Genomic DNA, 21,974 nt, shown 5'->3' on the forward strand with positions numbered 1-21,974 from the left:
TAGGAAACAATTTTCTTCTTCTTTTCAAATCTTCAGAAATGAATTCTTACACACAAAAAATCAAAATAAATACTGATACTTTACTTTTGATGATTGCACCAAAAGCCACAGTCAGAGGAAAACTGGCCTAGTCTCACTGGCACGGCCAATGTGAAAAAAGGTGATAGTAGTACCTTTTCCGTAATTGATCATTGTTTATGAAAGTATAGGGGTACCCCAACATAAGACCAAAGGTTCATGGCGCTCGTACGAAGTTCAGAATCAGTATCATGAAGATTATAACCTTAATGCTTGTATGAAACTCTTATTTTTTGCGAATAGTCTCAGATTTCCATAAAAGTGCAAGCATCTTTAAGACAAGACTTTGTTATGAAACTGTTGGGGGGTTGCAGGACATGAAAATTCCCTGTTTTTATGCTATGTAGTAAAGAATACGAAGCTGTTATGAATTTGTGATGAAATTAACATGATTAGTACATTCACAATTAGTTTATCTTTCGTTTTTTTTGGGGGGGGGAGGGGGCTATCATAAAATCTTTTTCTTTCAAAGAGTTTATTCTTTTTTGCAGCATGATTCTTAGAGTTATGATTAGTACTTAATCTGCTTTAAACCATCAGCAACAAGTAAAGAAGTGGTTCAATTCAACATACAGTGAAACAGAAAAGAATGAGTTAAGTTCTAAATTAGGAAGCCGAAGACTGATTGTTAGGTATAGAATATAAAAAAAATGAATTGAAAGTCATAGTGGCATTAAGATAGTGCAGGCAATAAAGCATGGTTTGAAAAAAAAGCAAGCAAAATAATAATAATGATGATGATGATGATGAAAATGGAGAATACTAAACATCACAAAATGCAGTTAAAAATCCAGAACAATGACATTTTGCATGCATTCTAAATACTTGTTAGAATTATTCAGGAACCATAAGTATATATCATAGACACCACTTAATGTGATAATGTTTGTCCATGACTATTTTCATAACATTAAGTAATGAGCAAAATGTAAATAGAATTAATTTACTACAGTATAAATATGAATAGAAACATATCAATACATTCACAGCATTTTTAATTAGGGGGTTGCCATTAATAGTGCTTGCCTGCATTTGTTAAGCAAAAGTTCCTTTATGAGCTGTTCATATACATAATGTGAATAAATGTTCCTGGAAATTATTTTATCAACACTGTACCCCTGATTTTAACACTTGTAGGGCAATCTTATCTCAGTATTTGTAAGAAATTCACTAATTTTCTCATCTTCTTCAGAAAGTTTATTATATGATGAGCTTGGATTTGTTTCAGAAAAGGACTGGCATATACCTTCTTCTGCCACTGATGCAGCATTTTAACTTTTTCATCAATATCCACCCAAGCATTAAATTCCTGTTAGTTGGAGACGTTTTATATCTTTTCCTTCCTCTATTTTATCATTTATTAAAACGTTGGCATGCTTAAAACTGTTCCAATACATGTTCAGAAAATGCAGCGCATCAAGAAAGCTAGTTTTCTTTATTAATTCACTTGCACTATATCCATATCATTTTTGTTATAAAGGGCACTCACTTCATGGTGATTAAGTTATTTCATTGTTCTAATTATACCTTGATCACATGGCTCAAGTATGGCTGCAGTGTTTCCTGGAAAATATATAACTACAATATGTTTAGAGTATGTACTACACAGTTATCAGTTCAAGACATCATTCTTAAGTTCATTATCCCATTTCAAAAGACATTCATTAAAAATTACTAATGTCATTCACACCTTTAAATTATACTTATAGTCCACTAGTAAACTCTTTACTTCTTTAAAGAGAGCTTTTGTTCTTTTTCTGACTACTAATTTTTTAACCCCAAATATTGATGCAGCATGAGAATCGTGTGATCTTTTGATAATTTACATCCTTTCAAACTTTCAGTTTCAAATAAACATGTATGTTGTGGCAATGTAGGATAATACAGTCCTGTTTTTTAATTATAAATGTTTCCTGGACAGTACTTCACAGACAATTTAGGCCATTCATTTGACAACCATGCTTCTGAAACAGGTAAATTAGCATCTTTTTCTTCACCATGAATGTATCTATAAATAACATTTTTACTTTTCTCTCATCATGAAACCAGCCATCTGCAGCTACAAAATTCTCTTTGCCAATTTTTACAACTAACACTTCAAATTTCTGCAGCATCAATGGACAATGACTGCCCCACCTTGGTCACAAAGATTTCCAACGCTTCCTCAACACTATGATCTCTTTCACTATGCATCGGTTTCATGTTTTCATCTGAATTTTGCTTTGTTTTGGTTGAGAAATATTCAAGTTAACAGCAACAACCCACTAACTCATTATTGGTATTTGCTCATAGTGGTTTGAAAAGTTGACACCTCTTAAAAAGTTGACATCTTCATGATAAAAATGATTAAACACATAAATGATATAAAGATGAGCATTTTCCAAACAGAATATTCAAAAAACTGTATAATTCAAAACAAGCAGATATTTTGGCATGAAAAAACAGTCATCTAGAATTCCACTCCATTAAATAGTTTAGTCTAGTCAATCTTGCCATTTTTGTAGACGGTTGCCTTAAATCAAAATCAAACTGTTTGGCAACTTAATCCCTTACAAGTCTGTCATTTGGAAATTTTTACAATCTATTTTGTGGCAATTTTATCTTTTGTTCAAATCTGGCAATCTGATCTTTTATTCTGAGACTTAACTTCAGATTAAAATCATTCTTCATCATCACACTTCAGATCATTCTATAATATTTGGATAACATTAACTCACTTGTTGATCTCAATAAGCGATGTATTTTCAATGTTTCTGTATAGAAATGTTTAGGACTTTGGTAATCCAATAACATTAATTGCGATCACATAACGCAGTGCCTCCTACAGCTAGTCAAATAACTATCATTACAGGATCATACTCTCTTTGGCCACATAAACTCTACTAGATCCTACTAAAGAATCTGGTGACTTCTCGCACAAGCATAAATGATAACAACATAGAAGAAGGGTAAAAATAACCCTTTATTATTATTATCAACTATGGAATGAAAAGCACGTACTTCGTGCTTTACAATAACACCAACAACTTGCAGTGGAACTTAAGAATCGTTACACAATAAATTCAAGGCTAAAGAGTAGTGCTGGACTAGCACTTTAAGTCAAGGCAAACTAGGTTGATTCGACAACTTACCCGGCGTGATAATTATTTAAATGGCCAAAAAAGGCTTAGCAGCACTTCGCGTAACAGCAAGGACAGACTCGTAATGTGCGCTGGCTAGCGAAAACTTGCTCTGAATAAACTCCAAGAGTCACCCATTTAAAAACTCACTTCACTTAACTTTAAATTTGCATCCTGGCGAAGAAATGCGAGGGAAAGTTGCGGAGTTTACATTACAAAAATTTGAATAATTGGTTAATTGGACTAAGGGAAACCCTACATCATAATGCAAATATAAAAGTAGTTCTTATCATAAGCACATAGCAAACTAATGTAGTAAGCATGTTTAAGAATAAATACTTCATAGGGATGGATGGATTCCTTTTACTTTTATAAAATTTGAATAAAGATAATCATGTATCATTTTAATAATGCATAATTTTAACACCATGCAGAGGAAAATACATTTTCTCAAAAAATTCGAAGGGAAGAAAAATAAACGATTTCAAAATCTAAAACGTTAGATCAAGTGTGCACACATTTGTAGAAAAAGAAAAGGATTCAAATATCCATCATTTTCTCACCCACCCTCCAGCCAAAAAATTCAGGAATCAAAAGAACATCATCCTGTCTGAAGGTCTTCCTTTACTTGAATATGTTATTCACACAGAACTTAAATGGATTTCAACAAAATGAAAACACCTCATAACCTCACCTTAAAAATAATTTTGTTGCACGACCAACACAAGAATTCATACCGGTACAAGACTGAGTCTTTGAACCCATATAAGTGACTAAGACTCCTTAATGCTGGTAGTTAAGGGCAGGTCTGGCTCCCAGTGACTGTACAGCCTGGCTGCAAGGGATTTTCAAGGCCCAGCATTTCAAGGTATCCTGCCTAGCATGAATATCAGCCAGTTTTTCTCTAAAGTCCTCTACGAAACGATTCCTCCTAGAGCTCATTTAATAGACTAAAGTTTTTCCTGCATAAATAACCAAATCATATCTTTAAATGGAATATTTCAGACATGGTTTATAAGAAATGTGCAATGAAAGGTTTGTAACTTTATGATCTGCTGCTGCAGAATAGTGACAGAAAAAATTTCATATGGACTGAACAATTAAAGAAATTATGCTGCGACAATTTCAGAATCTGAGTAGAGACACTTAGCAATCTAGTAACAATCCAGTGATAATAGTATAAAAATGATACTGTCGCAATCCACTTACCAGCTCTTGCATTTCAACAATTTTATAAGGTACTTTCTCCCTCCTTCCCACATGCCTTTGTGATGTAATGAGAAGCATACTGAACGCGTATTTGAGAGGTCCAGGGTTTGAGTCCTGGCAAGAGCACTGCAGACTTGCTTCAAAAAAAAAAAAAAAAAAAAAAAAAAAAAAAAACAACTAATGACGATACAACTTTAATTATCATAAAAGTGAGGTCTCGGTATAAAATGACTTGAGAATATTATCGGACATTTTAATTACGTAGGAACTACTATCTTCAAACTGTATATGCTGCATATTTAGCTAGAAAATTCACAATGCTTTGCCATGACTGCCAGCACTATACTGACATGAAAGCAGTTCTTTGTAATATCTAAATAATAGCATTTGCCTTGCCAAAGAACCTGAGTATTTATCCAAGATTTTGTTATAAATTTTACTGGTTAAAAAACTTTATAACTATTATGCTTCTTTCACTGTATGTAACTACCAGATGCTGCAGCTTTACTATCTTCTTAGTTAGAAACTGAATCATAAAGCTCAAAATTTGCATGGTGAAAATCAGAAATAAAAACCAAATAATGTTGGCTCTTCTATTTTACAAATTCTACTTTTACCATGAGCTTGATTGAAATTTAACTGCAACCAACACGTAAATGAAGTGACAGCATCTAATAAAATTATTTTTTCATACGGTCTTTATAAACTAGATACAATTGGACCAACAAATGACATTAACAGAACTGGGGAAATACGGTTTACCATTAATTGGTTCAAGGCCTGTTGACTTAAGTTTTCTCCAGAATCACTTACAAAAATTGTGTCAGGCATTACTTGTTACAAAACTTCTGCTTTTATTTAAAATCTGTCATTTAAAGTTATCTAGCAAAACAGAAAGCAACTCAAGCCAAACCATTTTCAATTTTCAGCCTTTCCTGGCGAACCTGTGGTGCATGTAACTACATAATTATTAATATTGGCAATAATTTTTTAAATTAGACTGATTTCAATTAAAATTACATAAAATTGTACAATTTTTAATGCCATTAATATGTAATTACATTGTTTTATTTTAATAAAGTTTATAATACTTTTATTTTGCAAGTCTACTGTCCCAATAAAATTATGTTATATTTGTCCCATCAGGCAGAGACTGTCATAGTTGCTGAGATAGATAACTTCTTTATTTTCTTTTAGAATGGCAAATCAATATATTTATAAATAATTTTCTGAAAAATAATTATAAATAATTTGTTATGATTTTAGGATGGCTCAAAAATGAGACTACTAACAAAAGAGATAGTTGTTCTCACAGCATGGCTAGTGAGGAGAAAAATAATTCTCTTTTCATGACACCAAAAAAGGGGGGGAAGACAACTCTGAATTTAATTTAGAGTCTAAGCATAATGATGCTTTTCCAGCAGCATGTACATCTATTATTAATAACAAGTAATGCCACAAGAATATGCATCTGGTACAGCAGAAAAATGAAATTGAAAGTGATTGTCATAGTAATGTTGAAGATGTTTCTGAAAATAATAGAAGTAATGTCTACAGAAATAACAAACATTTCTCGGATTGTAATACCTATGAAGGAGTGATATAATAACAACAGATATTTGAGATGCAAAAAATTAATTCCTGATAAACACAGAGTGCAATATAGATTCAGTATGATGCTCAAATCCACCAAATACAAAATATTTACAACACTATGTATTAATGTCAAATTAGTTATCCTTACTGTGAATAAAGTAATTATGCGTGAAAATCTGAACACTGATGAGACAGATATTGGGGAAATAATGATTGTTTTGGTTCCTTGGTGAGAAACTGCTGTAACAGAGTTCCAAATAAAAATTTTTACTGGTAAAAAAAATTCGGCATCAGGAAAAAAAGCAGTATTTTGAGAGAGACTCAAATGTTTGATATCTAAGTTGTATTTCCACAAATTTGAAAAACTTAAAAATGATTGTAAGCTAGTATCACACTGATGTAGGTAGAGATGTATATAAACTAGGAACATAAATTAAGACCTTTGCTGAAAATAAATTACTAAGAAATTTATTCAAAAGTGCATCTCACTTGGAAAAATTTGCTTAATATTTGTTTGGAAACGTAGCATAAATAAAATTTTTAAAAAAATGAAAGAACACATCATTAGAAATCCCCATTTTTACGTTTTTAAACTAAGCCTAAAAATGGCCTACCATAAAAAATACAATTTACTCTTCTTGGCATAAATAATGGCTTCAGTTTATGAATTTATTTTTTTTTAATGAGCCAATTTTTAACTGTTCCTGATTATTGTTTCTCTTTAGAATGCAGGTGAAAATTTGAAAAGCCTGTTAAGTTAGGATTTACTTGTCAATGACTAACAAAATCATTTTACAAAAAAGCACTAATTCAGAAGCTGCATCTGTAAAAGCAGAGGGTGTAAATGCGCATATACATTCTTTGTCACTAAAACTCAATTCAAATCAAAATATAAAGAAATTTCACTTATCTGTCAGACACATTTTCGCCTTTTATCTTTTTCTCTATATTTTATTGATGACACAATTAAATACATTTACAAAGAGAAGCACATATAAACTTTAGTTCGTGTTTCGCGTTCGTTTTACACCTTTCACAATCCTCAAAGTTCTGCACTAGTCCAAGGAATTCAAGCGCACACAGCGCCATCTGGTGCAATAGTTTCTACAGACTGCCCCCCGAATGACCAGGGGTTCATTCAAACACTAATACAAATTTAACAAAAGAAACTCTTACAATGTAAAGTTCAATTAATTCACATATTAAAGAAACTACACTTATTTACTATATAAACAAATCACTTATCTTTAAACAATTTGTAAAGTTATCTGCAATAAAGCATAATAAAGATAATAAGCTGGCAACTTAACACCAGCACATACATTAAAACTTTCATCACATATCTGTAATATTACTGTAACAATAATGCATATTAATACACATATAATAAACAATTAAATTTATTCATTCATTTCAAGATTATATAAATGCTGCACAGGTCTTTTAATAACTGATGTACCTGTTTTAATTTCACAAGACCTTACCTTTCCATCTCTGCCAGGAAATACTGTTACAACTCTTCCTAATTTCCAAAAATGTCTAGATAGCTTTTCATCATAAATTAATACAATATCATTAACTTTAATCAATAATTTTACCTGAAGGTTTAACATAATGAACAGATCTCAGCATTAATAGGTATTCATTTTTCCATTTATTCCAAAACATACTTACGAATCTTTCTCGATAATTAAATCTTTTAATTAGCATTTTCCTATTAACTAAATTAGAATCAAAATGAAGCCTGGCAGGAGGCAAACTATTAATCCTGTGCCCCAATAGCATATTAGCTGGAGTTAGAGGCATAGGTTTCTGTAATTCAGAATAAACATAAGTTAACAGACGAGAGTTAAGAACACTTTCAATTTCAATAATTAGAGTTTCTAACTCATCTAGAGATAAAGTAGTTTTTTTTGAGTTTTTCGTAAAGCAAGTTTTACAGATTTAATTAGTCTTTCATAGAAGCCACCACATCACGCAGCTTTCTCAGCGATGTAGCACCACTGGATTTTGTGGGAGGCATAAAAGTATTTTACTGATGGCTGACTAATGACAGTCCACAAATTTTTAAGTTCAAGCTCTGATCGTCTGAAAGTTTTAGCATTGCCTGTCAAAACCTGAGAACATAGACCTCGAAGAGCAATGAATCGTCGAAAAGCAAGAAGAAATGTTTCTGTGGTCATGCTGCCAACAAACTCTAAATGAAGAGCTCACGTTACTCCAGAAGTAAACAACACGATGTAGTTTTTCTCATCACTGTCTTTGGCATAAGGTGGTCCACCGAAATCTATACCTACTACAGAAAAAAGAAGGTAATGCTTCTGTTCTATTTACTGGTAAAGGAGCAGTAACTTGCACACCAGGAGAAGAATTAAATCATTTACACAGAATACATTTTCTTAAGATATTTTTAACAGTTTGTCTTCCTTTAATTATCCAGTACCTTTCGCGTATTTCTATAAAAGTTTCAGAATTTCCACCGTGAAACACTTTGCTGTGTGCATCCCACACTAATAAATTCACAAAGTGATGTTTTGAGGGCATAATAATTGGGTGTTTTTGAAGGTAAGAAAGTCTTGACTTCTGAAGTCTTCCACCAACATGCATTATCCCATCATTATTAAGAAAGGGATTCAGTTCTAGAATAGAGGAAGTCCTAGAAATTGTTTTACCCTGTCTCAAAGAGGACAGCTCTTCCGCAAAAGCTTCACTTTGAACAGTTTTCGTCCAGATAATTTCAGCCTCGTTAAGTTCTTCAGTGCTTAGTTCACCACATCGTTTAGTTTTAAATTTAAGGTTGTACATAAATCACAGTACCCAACTTGTAACATGGTATAATTTTCTTAAACTACTATATCTATTCAAATCCATTAAACGTGTCAAATTCGATTGCACTTTGCACACAAAAGACGATACTTCTTCCAGTTTACTTCTTTTTTCACGATATACTTCTGGAGAAATCTCTAGACGAATTTCAGAATTAGAGCCTTTTGGCCAATTCTTCAACCGAAGCCATTCTGGACCTTGCATCCAAATCGAACTGGACGTAAACGTTTCCACAGTAACTCCTCGAGATATGAAATCTGCAGGATTATCCTGCCCACTACAGTCGTTCTAATCAGCAGGATCAGTTCTAGACTGGATTTCGAATACACGGTTCGATACAAAAGGTTTCCATTTTGAAGCTTTCCCTTTAATCCAATGAAGAACGATTAAGGAATCTGTTAACATATATATATACCCTAGACACAGGAAATTTAAAATTTGTTTTCAAATATTGGTAAAGTCTAGAAGCAATAACAGCTCCCATCAGTTCAAGCCTCGGTAATGTCAACCTTTTAAGTGGTGCGATTCTAGATTTTGCAGTGATAAAACTTGTATAAATACAATCATCACTTGACACGTAACGGAACTATGCAACTGCTCCGAAAGCTTTAGGAGAAGCGTCAGAAAATATATGTAGGTCTAATTCTTTCACCAACTTCCATGGTATGGAGAAATATTTTCTTTCGATTGTCAAATCTTTCAACAGATAAATCTGAGAGCACCAATTATCCCATTTTTTTTTTCAAGTCAGTTGATAGCTCATTATCCCATCCTAAACCAAGTTCCCATATTTCTTGCATTAATAATTTTATGAGAACAATAAAAGGTGATGCAATTCCCATACGATCAAATAACTTCGAAGCTGTCTGAAGTACACTACGTTTTGAATTCTTCCTATCACAGACATGTTCAGTAGGGGTTTTGCATCTAACTTAAAAGTATCTTCGGTGTTCCATATTATGCCTAAAACATTCAAAGGACGTTCTTTAGTTTCTGTCACATCAGACAAACCTCGTTCACTCCATAAATTCCTCAACTCATCCGAATTAGTATTAAATTTTCTTAAATTCATGTTCGCATCTTTAAGAATTTTTACAGCGCTCTGTGAAAGTTCTAAAGTTTTCTCTATTGTATCTGCTCCGTAAAAAAGATCATCTATATAAAGTGCCGAGTCAAGCATTTCACAAGTTTCACTTTGTTCAAGTTTATATTTTCTAATGTGGTATTTAATAGTCGCAGCAAGGATAAATAGGCTTGATGTCACTCCAAAGGGAACGCGAGTCATACGTAAAATCTTGTACGTTTTTGAATTACTTTCATCTGGAAGCCAGAAAAAACGTAAACAGTCTCTATCCTCTTTCCCTATTCCTATGGTAAAAAATGCTCCCTGAATATCACAGCTGAATGCATATTCATATTCGCGAAATCGCAAGATTACTTCCAAAATTCTGGGATTCAACGGTGGCCCAGGATTCGAGCATTCATTAAGAGATTTGCACCCATTATATTTTGACGATGCATCGAAAACCAATCTGACTTTCGTAGTGTCCCTATCCGATCTTACTACAGCTGAATGAGGCATATAATAAGAATTCTTTTCTAAGCCGAAAGGACATTCTTCAACGATATTCAGTTTTAATTGCTCCTAAACTATATTCTTATATTCATTATAAACTCAATCATTTTCTTTCATTTTTACACTTAAGTTACAAAATCTTCGTTTTGCTACCGCTAAATTGTTAGACAAGTTTTCAGATTTACCATCCCAGAATAATTTAGTTGTATACATTCCATTTTCATATTTTAAATTACTTTCGAATCGAGAAATAAATTTCTCATTAAATTTGAAATCTCCACTATATCATTTATCCCCATTGAATCTAACTGCCAAAATTTCGTTAATTTTCATTTAATGCGGCGCAACATTCAATTTTCATAACAGAAATATCCCGATTCGCATTTAAATCTGATGGAGGGATTCAACCTTGAACAACCCTTCCAAACAGAGTATCAATCAAATACAAAGATTTGTTTAATTGCTGTTTTTCTCCCGTATGAATATCCCAAAAATACTGTGCTCCAATAAGCAGAGACAATTCATTTCCTGGCAATTTACTTAAGTTTGACAATTGAATGATCTTCCTCGAAAGTATTTGCATTATTTTGTTATGTGACAATTGAATGATCTTCCTCGAAAGTATTTGCATTATTTTGTTATGTGATACTTTAAACTGCGATCCAGAAATACAGTCAGTCAAAAGTGCTTCAATCGTTATTTTCTTGTCTGAATCACATAAATTACAAAGTGTAAACTGAACTACGTCATACGTTTCTTGTATTGGCACTCTAGAGCCGAAAGTGTAAATAGGTACACTTTCTTGTCTAATAATGGGTAGTTTCATTTCTACAGCTAATTCTTTTTTCAAAAAACATCTCTGTGATGCATTATCTAACAAAATATTAATCTTTTTACTTTTATTACTGCCGAGCATGTTTCAAGTAGTATGTCGCAATCATCTGATTCATTCACACATGCTACGGAAGACACAACATTTAATTTATTTGCGTTGACGGTCTGACAAGACTCCAGAGCGGGGGAAGAAGAATAAACATTGGGTTGATCACAAATCAATTCGTGATGCATAAAACATTTACAAATTCCACAAATAGATTTCTTTTTACACTGCTTATGTACGTGCCCCTTTGAAAGACAGGCATAACATATAGTACCATATTTTCTAAGAGCTAATTTCCTCTGTTCTACCGATAAGGGACAAGAGGTAGAATCATGCTCTATTTTCGGTTTTGTACAATATATATATTTTTTTACGTCAACGATAAATGCAGAAGTAGTAGGAATGTTCGAATTTAATTTATTTTTCCTGCTATATTCAACTGTGGCTTTATTAAACCTCCCATACTTTTGATTAGGTTTTCGTAAAGGAAATCGCGAATCTGAAGTGTTTAAATTAATGTCTCTACTTAAGTACACGTTACGTTCATGACACTGAATTCCAATCTTTAAAAATTCCAATAAATCAGATATTTTATTTTCTTCTTTCGAATGTGTTTTACGAGAAAATTCTAAGGACAAATCTTTGGGTGTCGATTTTAACAACACGGGATACAATAGGCAACTGTAACTATTAGGATTAATTCCGTTATTTTCTAATCCTCGAATATGTGTTTTGCATTCTGAGTAAAGTCTATGCAATGCTACAATGTCATATGATAACTTTAAACTTAAGTTGACTGGACTTAAGTTTAAAAGTCTTGCCTAATGTGCATCTATAATAATATCTTTTCGACCAAAGCATTCTTTTAATATGTTCAAGGCAATTTGATAGTTTTCAGAACTTAATGCTAAATCACGTAGAGCTACCTCAGCTTCGTCTGTTAAGTACGATTTTAAATAACTAAACTTCTCTACATTACTAAGATTCAGATTTTTATGGATGCTACTTCAAACTGAGAATAAAATTAGTTAAACCTTAATATATTGCCATCGTATTGAGATATCTGCAAGCGAGGAAGTTTTACCATATTCTGCTCACTTCTGGTTTCTACCACATTCGTTCTTTCAGTTTCACGAACAATTTCGCTTCTTTCGTTTTCAGGATTCTATTCGCGCAAATTTTCGAAGTAATAATATTATCTTTATATTCTTGCTGTTTTTCAATTTCCTTTTCTATTTCTTCCGTTTTGCAGTTTTAGAATTTCTCCATTAAGATACTTTAAAATAGCTTCCTTATCTAAAGGTTTCGCTAAAAGTACATCAATTAAATCAACTGATCTTTCCTGTTTGTTTATTTCAGTTTCTAACAATTTTATAGTGTCAGTTGTTGCGCGTCCGACAGGTAATCTAATCATTTTTAAGCTTATCTGTTCAGCATTGTATTAAGTACCTATCGCTAATGTATGTTAAAGTAGCACTTACCTAACGCTTGGGTACCCACTGATTACTGCGTACTTAATACACGTGTTTTAATATCTTTGTACATTGGTTAATGTACTTAGGAAACAGCACAAATAATCCAGTAGCAAAACACTGTACCACACAGTACTAACCTAGGATCTAACTTTTAATTCACTGTACTAATTACTTATTCCAGCATAATATTGCACACGTAATATTTCAGTATGTACATGTCTTGTGTATCTAATGATAATGCTTCAAAGGATTATACACACATTATGTATATATGCTACCGTATCCATGCTTTTGCATACACCTTGTAACATGGCAATGTTTTATCAAGTGTCTAACATTAATTAGCTTTATCGCCATTGTATTGAGTATCAAATTTGTATGTATGTTTATGTATTAGTGTATTAGCACAATGACTGCGCATGGTTATCTAGATAAAGGTGGACGTGGCACTATTCCGATTAACCGTATTGGTAGAGAGGTGGTGCCCACGTCCTCCATCTCATGTCTTGCTCTAAAACTTGCTAAAAGCAGTAGACATAATAAAGTAGCTTTTGATTTGACGGAGTTTTTACTTCTTTCAAACTTATCTCGAAAATATCATTTTCAGCAGATGAAAAGTATAATACAGTCAAAAAAATCTCTGAAATTAAACAGAAATTGAATCAAGGTGAGATTATGTTAACCGATAAAGGCAAAGCAACTTCAGAGCCATCTACCAATGGGAGGAATGCCTTTGGCAAGAACTTTTTAAGGGGAGCTGGCTCGTACCCATGTTACACATGGGAAAAAACATGAAAACTCCCATGCAGCAAGCCCATTCATTGGAATATAACCCAAGTTCAGCCACCAGTGTTGAGTGATTTTACCTCACCCACTGGTGGTATCTAAATCAAGGTCATGCAATTTTATAAATAATGAAAATAATGAGAAGGGTCCTATTTCAGCAACAGAGATAGGTGCTGAAGATGTGTATGGTGGGGTAAATGCTATATTGTTAAGATATTTACTGTCTTGTCTAAACAACAGGTTGGCAATAAGATTGCTGTCTTATTCAAAGAACTAATACAGTACAAAGTCCGATATCCATACATAAACTATCAATTATCTTGACATTTTTTTAGAAATTTATTGCAAAAGGGGAAAATTAGATTCTGAAAGTAGTGTCTTGCTTTACTATTTGCTTAACACTTCATGCATGCACAGTAGACATTTTTTCATCATGTTACGAAATGCCCAGCTTCAGTAGGATAGGTTCCCCGGATAGGCTCATTTGGCAACATGCTATAGACGGAACAAGAACATTCTAGAATGATTTCTTACCAGACTTAGAATTTTACTGAGAATGTTCTCAAAGGCAAATCAAAAGCTATATATATACCCCTGCCTGTACACACAGTAGAGCAATACAGTCAAAAGTCTTTAATCCGGACTCGTCGGGACTCGGCGATTCCGGATTACAGATCATCAATTTAAATCTGGTAAGATGGCATGCAGAAATTATAAAATTAAAAATATGAAACCGTAATTTAAGAAAAAAAAGAGCAATTATGATCTAAAGGGTATCAAAATTTACAAAAAAAAAAAAGCTTAATATTTATTTGCTTACTTTATTACACATTTCTTTCAACGCGTGCATGCGTAAAGCATACATTACGCATAGTCGAAATTAGAAAATTGCAACCAAAAAACTATTTGATCTGTATTCGTGATATTTATAATGACAAAGAATTTGATTTAAATCATATCAAAGATGGAGTACATCGAGATGAAATACTACATTTAGTAAGGAATTATAAGCCGAATAAAATAAAAACATCTGCCCTGAAGATAAGGATAGTGCTGACAAATCAACTTCCAGTTCATTGCGCACTGCAACGTACCCTCCCCCTGCAGAGCAGCGTGAAATTGATAAGCAGATTTCGGAATGGTTAGAGAAACAAAGGATATGCCTTTATCCATTTTTTGCAGCAATTCCACTCTCTGTTTGATGGACATCGAAACATGCATTCGCTTTTTAGATCCTTTGGCAGCTCCAGAATCAGAAATTCTTTTTGACATAATCGAAAGTTCAAGCTTACTTTTATAAAATTGCTCTAACAGTCTGCAAAAAATAATAAGCCAGATCCAATTAGAAGATTAAGGAACAACGCAATCTGCAACATTAACTGAAATAGATAATTAGATAATTTTAGCTTAGCTTATACCGTCTGTTATACATTAAACGTGCATGCATAAACGTATTATGCACATGCGCAAAAAGTTTGTAGCTTTGAGGTCCGGATTATAGATCATTCTGGATTATGGACGTCCGGACTTTTGACTGTATCAGGAATATGTTGAGTTCAGTAGTAGTGACTTGAGTTAAGAGATTAGCTTGAGAGCAATGAACTAAGTCAGGAGCTGTACTTCAGTGCTTTGCTGTGAAGCTGTCTTCACCATTATAACTTGATAGTATGAAGGCTGTGCTGCTGAATGTTTCAGCGTGTTTATCATATTTTATTTGTTTATTTTTTTATGAGTGTAACAGGTCTTTGGAACTATGGAACTATCTAGAGTAATACTCATGAATAAATTCTGTTTTGATTCTTCATTAAATGGTTGTCATCAATCACTGCAAATCCACGAACACGTAGAATGCAACAATAATAAAGTATGTCACAGACAGTGCTTCTTAATTTCAGTTTGGCACTAAATTAACATTCTACAAAAGTTCATTGCTGATTTACACCTATTGAATAACTTACATCTCTGACACCAACCTGACAATAATTTTGTATTATTTGTACTTTTATCACCATGTGACTGTCACCTCATAGCACCTTGATAAATTACCCACACAGAGATGCCTAAAGCATTCTTTTTTTAATACAATACAAAGTCCGAAATCCGGAATGATCTAAAATCCGAACCTCAAAACCACCACCATCTTTTTTCTGGTAAGCTTTATGCATGTGCATTTGATTCCCCCCCCCCCCAATTTGCGCATAATGAAACATCTGGAGAGTCAAAATTCTTAATTTCACTTCGACACTAAATAAAATACCTTGTTAATGTAGACACAATCATTTTAGCATAAAATTGCCCGATCAGTAATTTGCTTCCGTTGCTGCGTATCTCAAACCAAAACATTCCACATAGATACATCGTTCATTTGATGCCAACCTGGCGAATCATTATTTATTATACTTTCTTTTCAACCCCTCATGTTTATCAACACATGACAACTTGAGTAATGACTCATGTAGCGATGCCTAAACATTTTTTTATATTAGTAATTGAATAATAAAGGAGTATGGTAACCTTTTATGTTGATATTACGCTTGGCAATGATTACAGATTTAAGTTAAATGCACTAAAAAATGGTGACGAGGAAAAATTTACTAAAAATTTCTTTCTATATGCTAAAAATAGATTTTGTTGATGATACACATAGACCCAAAGATTACATTTACAGCTATTTGTATTAAGAATAACTGATTTGTTATTCACATAAACCCAGAACCAGAGCTAAGGTTCCATATGGCCACAGAATTTAGGACCTACAGATACTGCATCAGGCGGTAAGATATCTAGCACCTGCCCTCAAAAAGGCTTAAGTATATGCGGGAATTTATTTACTCAGAGCTCTGATAAGCCTTAAGCATGTGCAAGAAATAGACATAAGTATAATAAATAACTAAACTAATACAATTCAGGCTTAATTGTGTTGGTGTGAGATAGAAGCAAGATAAAATTTAAGGGAACAACTTGTCGTTAATCGCCAAGCTCATGATGCATAGCCAAATATGGATAGTGAAGGAAATTTGATGATGATAGCTGCTAATTTTAAAGGTTTTCGGATATCGCAAAAACAAAGGTGAAATTTTATAATGAACGGATTTTATAAAGAAATGTGGTGAAGCAGTAATAAATGAAGACGGTATAAAAGAAGTTTTTCATTGTGATGACAATGCTTCTCAATCATCAATCAAGTAATGAATGGCGAAATCTGTAGTATGGTTCTAGATCCAGAAAATACCAGATAGTGAAGAAAGTGACAGAGAACTTACTGAAAACATGAAAATTTCAATTGACAAGTTAGTCGGAATTCTCAAAAGAGCAGTTACAAAACTTCAACAATGTAACTAAACAAGAGATTATGTCTGTCTACAGAATTAATGAGAAAGTAATAGTACAAAAAACGAAGCAACTTAAACAGGTTACATTGAAAGAAATGTTTACTAAGGGAAACAAATAAATATTAAGCTTTTTTTTTCAAAATTTTGATAACCTTTACATCATAAATACTTCATTATTTTATAAATCACAATTTCATATTTTTAATTTTAGAATTTCTGCATGCCATCTTACTAGATTTAAACTGATGATCTAATATCTGGAAAAATCCCAAATCCGGAATCGCCGAAGTCCCGACAAGTTTCGGATTTCGGACTTTGTACAGTATTAGCAACTGAATACCAAACACCATGGTAACCTTTTATGTTTATTGCTTGATGATGATTACAGACTTCAGCCAACTACACTGTGAAGCCTTCAGTGTATAGACAAAAAGAAATTTAAACAAGATTTATTTCCATATGCAAAAAAAAAAAAAAAAAAAAAAAAAAAAAAAAAAAAAAAAGACTATGTAAATAACATCCTAGGCTTAAAGGTTACATTTAATGCTATCTGAGTAGAAAAAAAAAATTATCTGTTATTCAGATAAGCCTTATGTATATGTGGGAATTTATTTATTCAGGCTAAGATATAATTATAATAACTAATTAGATTAGTAATTCAGGCTTATCTTCTGCAATCCATGACAGAAGCTGGGCAAAATTTAGCAAAACACCATGTCTTTAGTTGCCAATCTCATGATACATCGCCAATAGTGCATACACTAGCTAAGCATTGAGGTAATGAGCTAAAATGAGACACTACTTGAAATCTGTAGTATAGTTTTAAATGCTGTAGTATGGTTCTAAACGTTATGGATGAAGAAAGTGTCAAAGAGCTTGCTAAGAGTGAAAAAATTTCAACTGACAATTTACTGGTAATTCTCGACTTGGCAATTGCAAGATTTTAACAATGGAGCAAAGGAACTTTGTAACTGAATAAGAAATTATGTGATGCAACTTAAACATCATATACTGAAAGAAATGTTTAATAAAGCAAACAAATAACACTGAGCTTTCTTTCTTAAATTTTAATTCCTTTAAGATCATAAATACTTCACTGCTGCATAAACTACTATTTCATATCTTTAATTTTATAATTTCTACATGTTATCTTACAAGATTAATGATCACAATCCAGAAAACTCCAAAATTTGGAGCCACTGAAGTCAAAATAAATCTGGATCTCAGAATTTGTACTGTGCTTATGGGTACAGTTGATTGTATAGATCAAATGGCAAACATGTACGAGAAGGAAAATCTATAAAACGGTGGGAAAAGGTTTTCTATAAACTGCTAACGATATCAGTCATCAATGCCATCATTTTGATGAAATCAGTTGAAACAATACACAATTTGTTGAGTTTCTTCTTATGGTTGAAAGATGTCTCAAAACTAGAAAGAATACATACTTCCATTAAAAAAGGCCAATTCAAAGGAAATCCACCAAAACAAAAACAAAAAAAAAAAAACAAAAAAAAAGATTTCTTCTGAATATAGATTAGATGCTGAAAGCAGAAACAAATGTGCTAGATGGATGAAACATGAACTATCGTTTGTAAAATATGCAATATATCACTATGCAAGACTTGCTTTACCCCATATAGTACTTAAATGCATTGCTATAATAAAGAAATCTTCATAATTTTTTTTAAACATATTGTATATATTTATGTATGTGTGCGTGTATGTGTGTCAAAGAAATTCAGAATATTTTCTCCGTGAAGCACAGATTTTCATAGAAAATTCAGCAACTAGCGAGTAGATATACTCACTAGTTACTTAATTTTCTATGAGATCTGACATACTAACTTGTATAATGAATTCTCATAAATTCAAAATCAGATAATTTGAAGATCCAGTGAGTTTGGACAGAAAATAAACTCCCAAATCTCACTGAGAAGAAATAATTTCTAAAAAGGTTTTGACACTTTGATCAGTTTTAGCTAGTCTCTACTGCTTGAATTTATAATAAGTCTAGGTTAGATTTATAAATAAAGGAACCTTAACCCGTGAATCTTGAAGTGAAATTTCAGTACATTCTAAATTATATTAACTGTGAGATCAGAAGCCCCACATTACAATTTACAAATGAACCAAAAACTTTAAAAGTAATTACAAATATTTCACTTACGGAGATACTTCAACTTCTAAATACTTGTCCTCTTCCCCACGGAAGAATGCTGCCACAACTGTAAATAAACATCTAAGACTATATATACATATTAAGTAACACACACTTCTAGATCAGAGCATAAAATGTAACAACTAACATGCAATTATGAAAAATATTAGCACATTTATTTTAAATCAAAACTGATACTTCGAAGATTATCTAAATAATGTTTTAGTTTGTATGTCAAACTAGTAAAACTCTGATTCTCTAATGAATCAAATAAATAAATGCATGAAACTGTATGCTATGGTATGATGTGCATAGAAATGAGAAAGGGAAAATCAAAAAGAGAATACATCAAACTTTATTTGTAAATACATTTGAGATTTGGCAATAAGGTTAAATGAAGATTAAATTAAATAATATTAAATAGATATAGTAAATGGAGGTAGAAAAATTATTTTATTGTTTTATTTTTCAAAATAGCTGCACAACAATGAGCAGTAAAGTAAACAAAATTAATCAGGAAAATTTATCAAAAACTTCACTGTGCAAAATGATTCAGGTAAAAACATTGTTAAATGCAGGTAGCCCTCCTACACAACAGGGCATTCTGTAACACAGTTTTGCTATAACACGATTCATAAATTGCAATAAACCTCCTATAACACGATAAGAAAATTGCCCAAGCAATCCGAAGAAATTTAATGAATTCCGCAGAAAGATTTTTTATGTTGAGCAAAGAACCCATATAGTCATTTAACCCCTTCGCGCTGACTGTCACGTATACGTGCCAGCAACGAACACACTTATCTACCGGCCGACACGCAGGCGTGACAGAGCATTTTTCCGTGTGCTACCGACTGTCACGTATACGTGCCAGTACTTTGGAATGTTTTTCAAACTATAATTTCTGCCACAAGATGGCACTGTATGTCCATATGGTTTCGGATACATGTACATTAGACCTTCTACTCGAAATGAGAGAAGCATGACTCACATACATGTGTTTTTGATTATATACACAAACGGGGAACTAAATGTTTCCGAATGGCGTGATTTATGACGTCTCTTTAAATCACACTTTATTCGCATGTGGTAGTTGTTTATTTAAATAGAGCAGTTTTATTTGCGCTGTTGGGTATTTCGGTTTGCAGTTCAGTTTTTAGAAAATAATTAGATCTAGTTAGATGTGAATTCTTTCTGTTTTTACCGTTGCAGTGTTGAAGCGTCGAAAATGTTTAACAGAGCATGAAATAGCAGAAATGATGTAAAATATTTCAGATATTGATTCTGAAATTCTGATATTCTGATACTGATTCTGAAAGAATAACTGAAAGACATTTTCCAAAACTTTGTTCAGAAGAGACTGATAAGAAAATGAGACGACGATGCTTCGTTTGTTCACATTCCCGGAAAAATCCTCCAAAACGGCAAATGAGTTATTACGAGTGCAAGGAAAGTAACGTAGGACTGTGTGTAGATCCCTGTTTTCAAATTTTTCATACGAAAAGAGAATTTTAAGTAATATATTTAGTTTTCAGATGTATAATGTTAAAATTCATAAAATGGTGAGTAATTAAAATAAAATGTGTAAAATATGCATTTAAACAAGAAATAAGGTAATTAAAGTATATATATAAAAATATTTATAAAGCCGTTTAAATACTCTATAGAGCATTATTAAACAATGCGTTGATACTTTGGAAATTTCATGGATTTAGGCTTAGTAGCAAAAAAGCCCCCGGCCCTGGAGAGAAGCTCGCGTAAGACACTGCCGGCCTCAGCGATAAGCACGCGTTTTCGCTACCCGGCTCGAAAGGGTTAACACTTAAGATTCCTTGTTCCGTAAGTTCTGCCAGTTTTCTTCCAAGATCCTGTACCTGTAAGAACAAATGTCCTCAGGGAGACGAACCACATGGTAGAGAGAAACTGTTGAATTCTTAACAGGTAATGGAGGAAAATCTTTTCCTTAAATGACCTTCAAAGCATAATAGCAAAACAGAAACAATACCCAGTCTCAAGAGAACACAATCACCATATAATAATGAAGAAACTTCACTATAGCAGAAAATGAACAACATGAGGTCACAATAAGCGATCTAAAAACACATAAACTGCATGTTCGGCTTCCAAAATTCTAATCCTCATCTCCATGGCCTGAAAATAAAAGTGTCTCACCCTACTGGTCGGCAGTCTGCGTCTAGCCACGGTGTGTTAAAGAATACCTTTTTCATCTTTAAGACATTAAGTTTCAGTTTCAAACATCGTATCTTTGTCTCTGAAAGAACTGAAAGCATCAATGTTAAATGCATGTTGGAAGAAGATATGGCCCTCTTCAGTTGAAATAGAAAAGTACGTGAATCGTCAGAAAATGAAATTGGTGGCTTATTCGAACTTGCTAAATAGATCGGAGGCGAAGGCTTTGTCGACATGGCTACTCAGGACATTCAAGATTTATTAGCAGAAGAAGAAATTGGCAGATTTGATGAAAATGGCATTCGAAGCCGTAAATCAAATAAATTATGAGTGCACTAGCACTGATGAAGATCATGCAGTTAATAATTTAATGTTAAAAAATTAAATGAAGGCCCATGCTTAGCTGAAAATCTTGAATCATTTTCCTTGAGTGCAGAGCCTTCTGCTGAAATAAGTCAAAAATTTAAAAAGGAGCTGCAAAACTGTATATCTCCATATAGAGAAATTTACATTGGCCTGGTAAGAACTTAAGCAAAGTAAAATTACAGATTTTTTAAAGAGAGAAGAAAATGCTAGATCTTTAATTGAAGAAAGAAATTTTGAAAGTGAAAGTGATATCATTCCAACAAAAAAAACGTTCTCGGTTGATTATACTGCGCAGTAACAACAAAGAAAATTAAACTAAACTTGGCTTAAATTAAAATATATAATATTTTTTGTTTTGTGTTGTTTATACATATATGTGT

The 21,974-nt window shown here is 32.7% G+C and overlaps 1 protein-coding gene across 3 annotated transcripts in view; it reads right to left on the reverse strand.

Annotated features, from left to right (window-relative positions):
• Nucleotides 1–21,974, reverse strand: part of LOC146993127 (UPF0462 protein C4orf33 homolog) — an 88,898-nt gene that overhangs the window by 25,389 nt on the left and 41,535 nt on the right. For all 3 annotated transcript variants that reach the window (XM_085808120.1, XM_085808119.1, XM_085808118.1), the window contains exon 3: nucleotides 19,048–19,105. In XM_085808120.1, coding sequence (XP_085664246.1) covers nucleotides 19,048–19,105 — 58 coding nt within the window. The remainder of the gene's footprint in view (nucleotides 1–19,047; nucleotides 19,106–21,974) is intronic.

The sequence above is a fragment of the Stegodyphus dumicola genome, chromosome X1 (assembly GCF_044657685.1).
Source record: "Stegodyphus dumicola isolate Sdum_Otavi_A_Nest chromosome X1, ASM4465768v1".
Lineage (NCBI taxonomy): Eukaryota > Metazoa > Arthropoda > Arachnida > Araneae > Eresidae > Stegodyphus > Stegodyphus dumicola.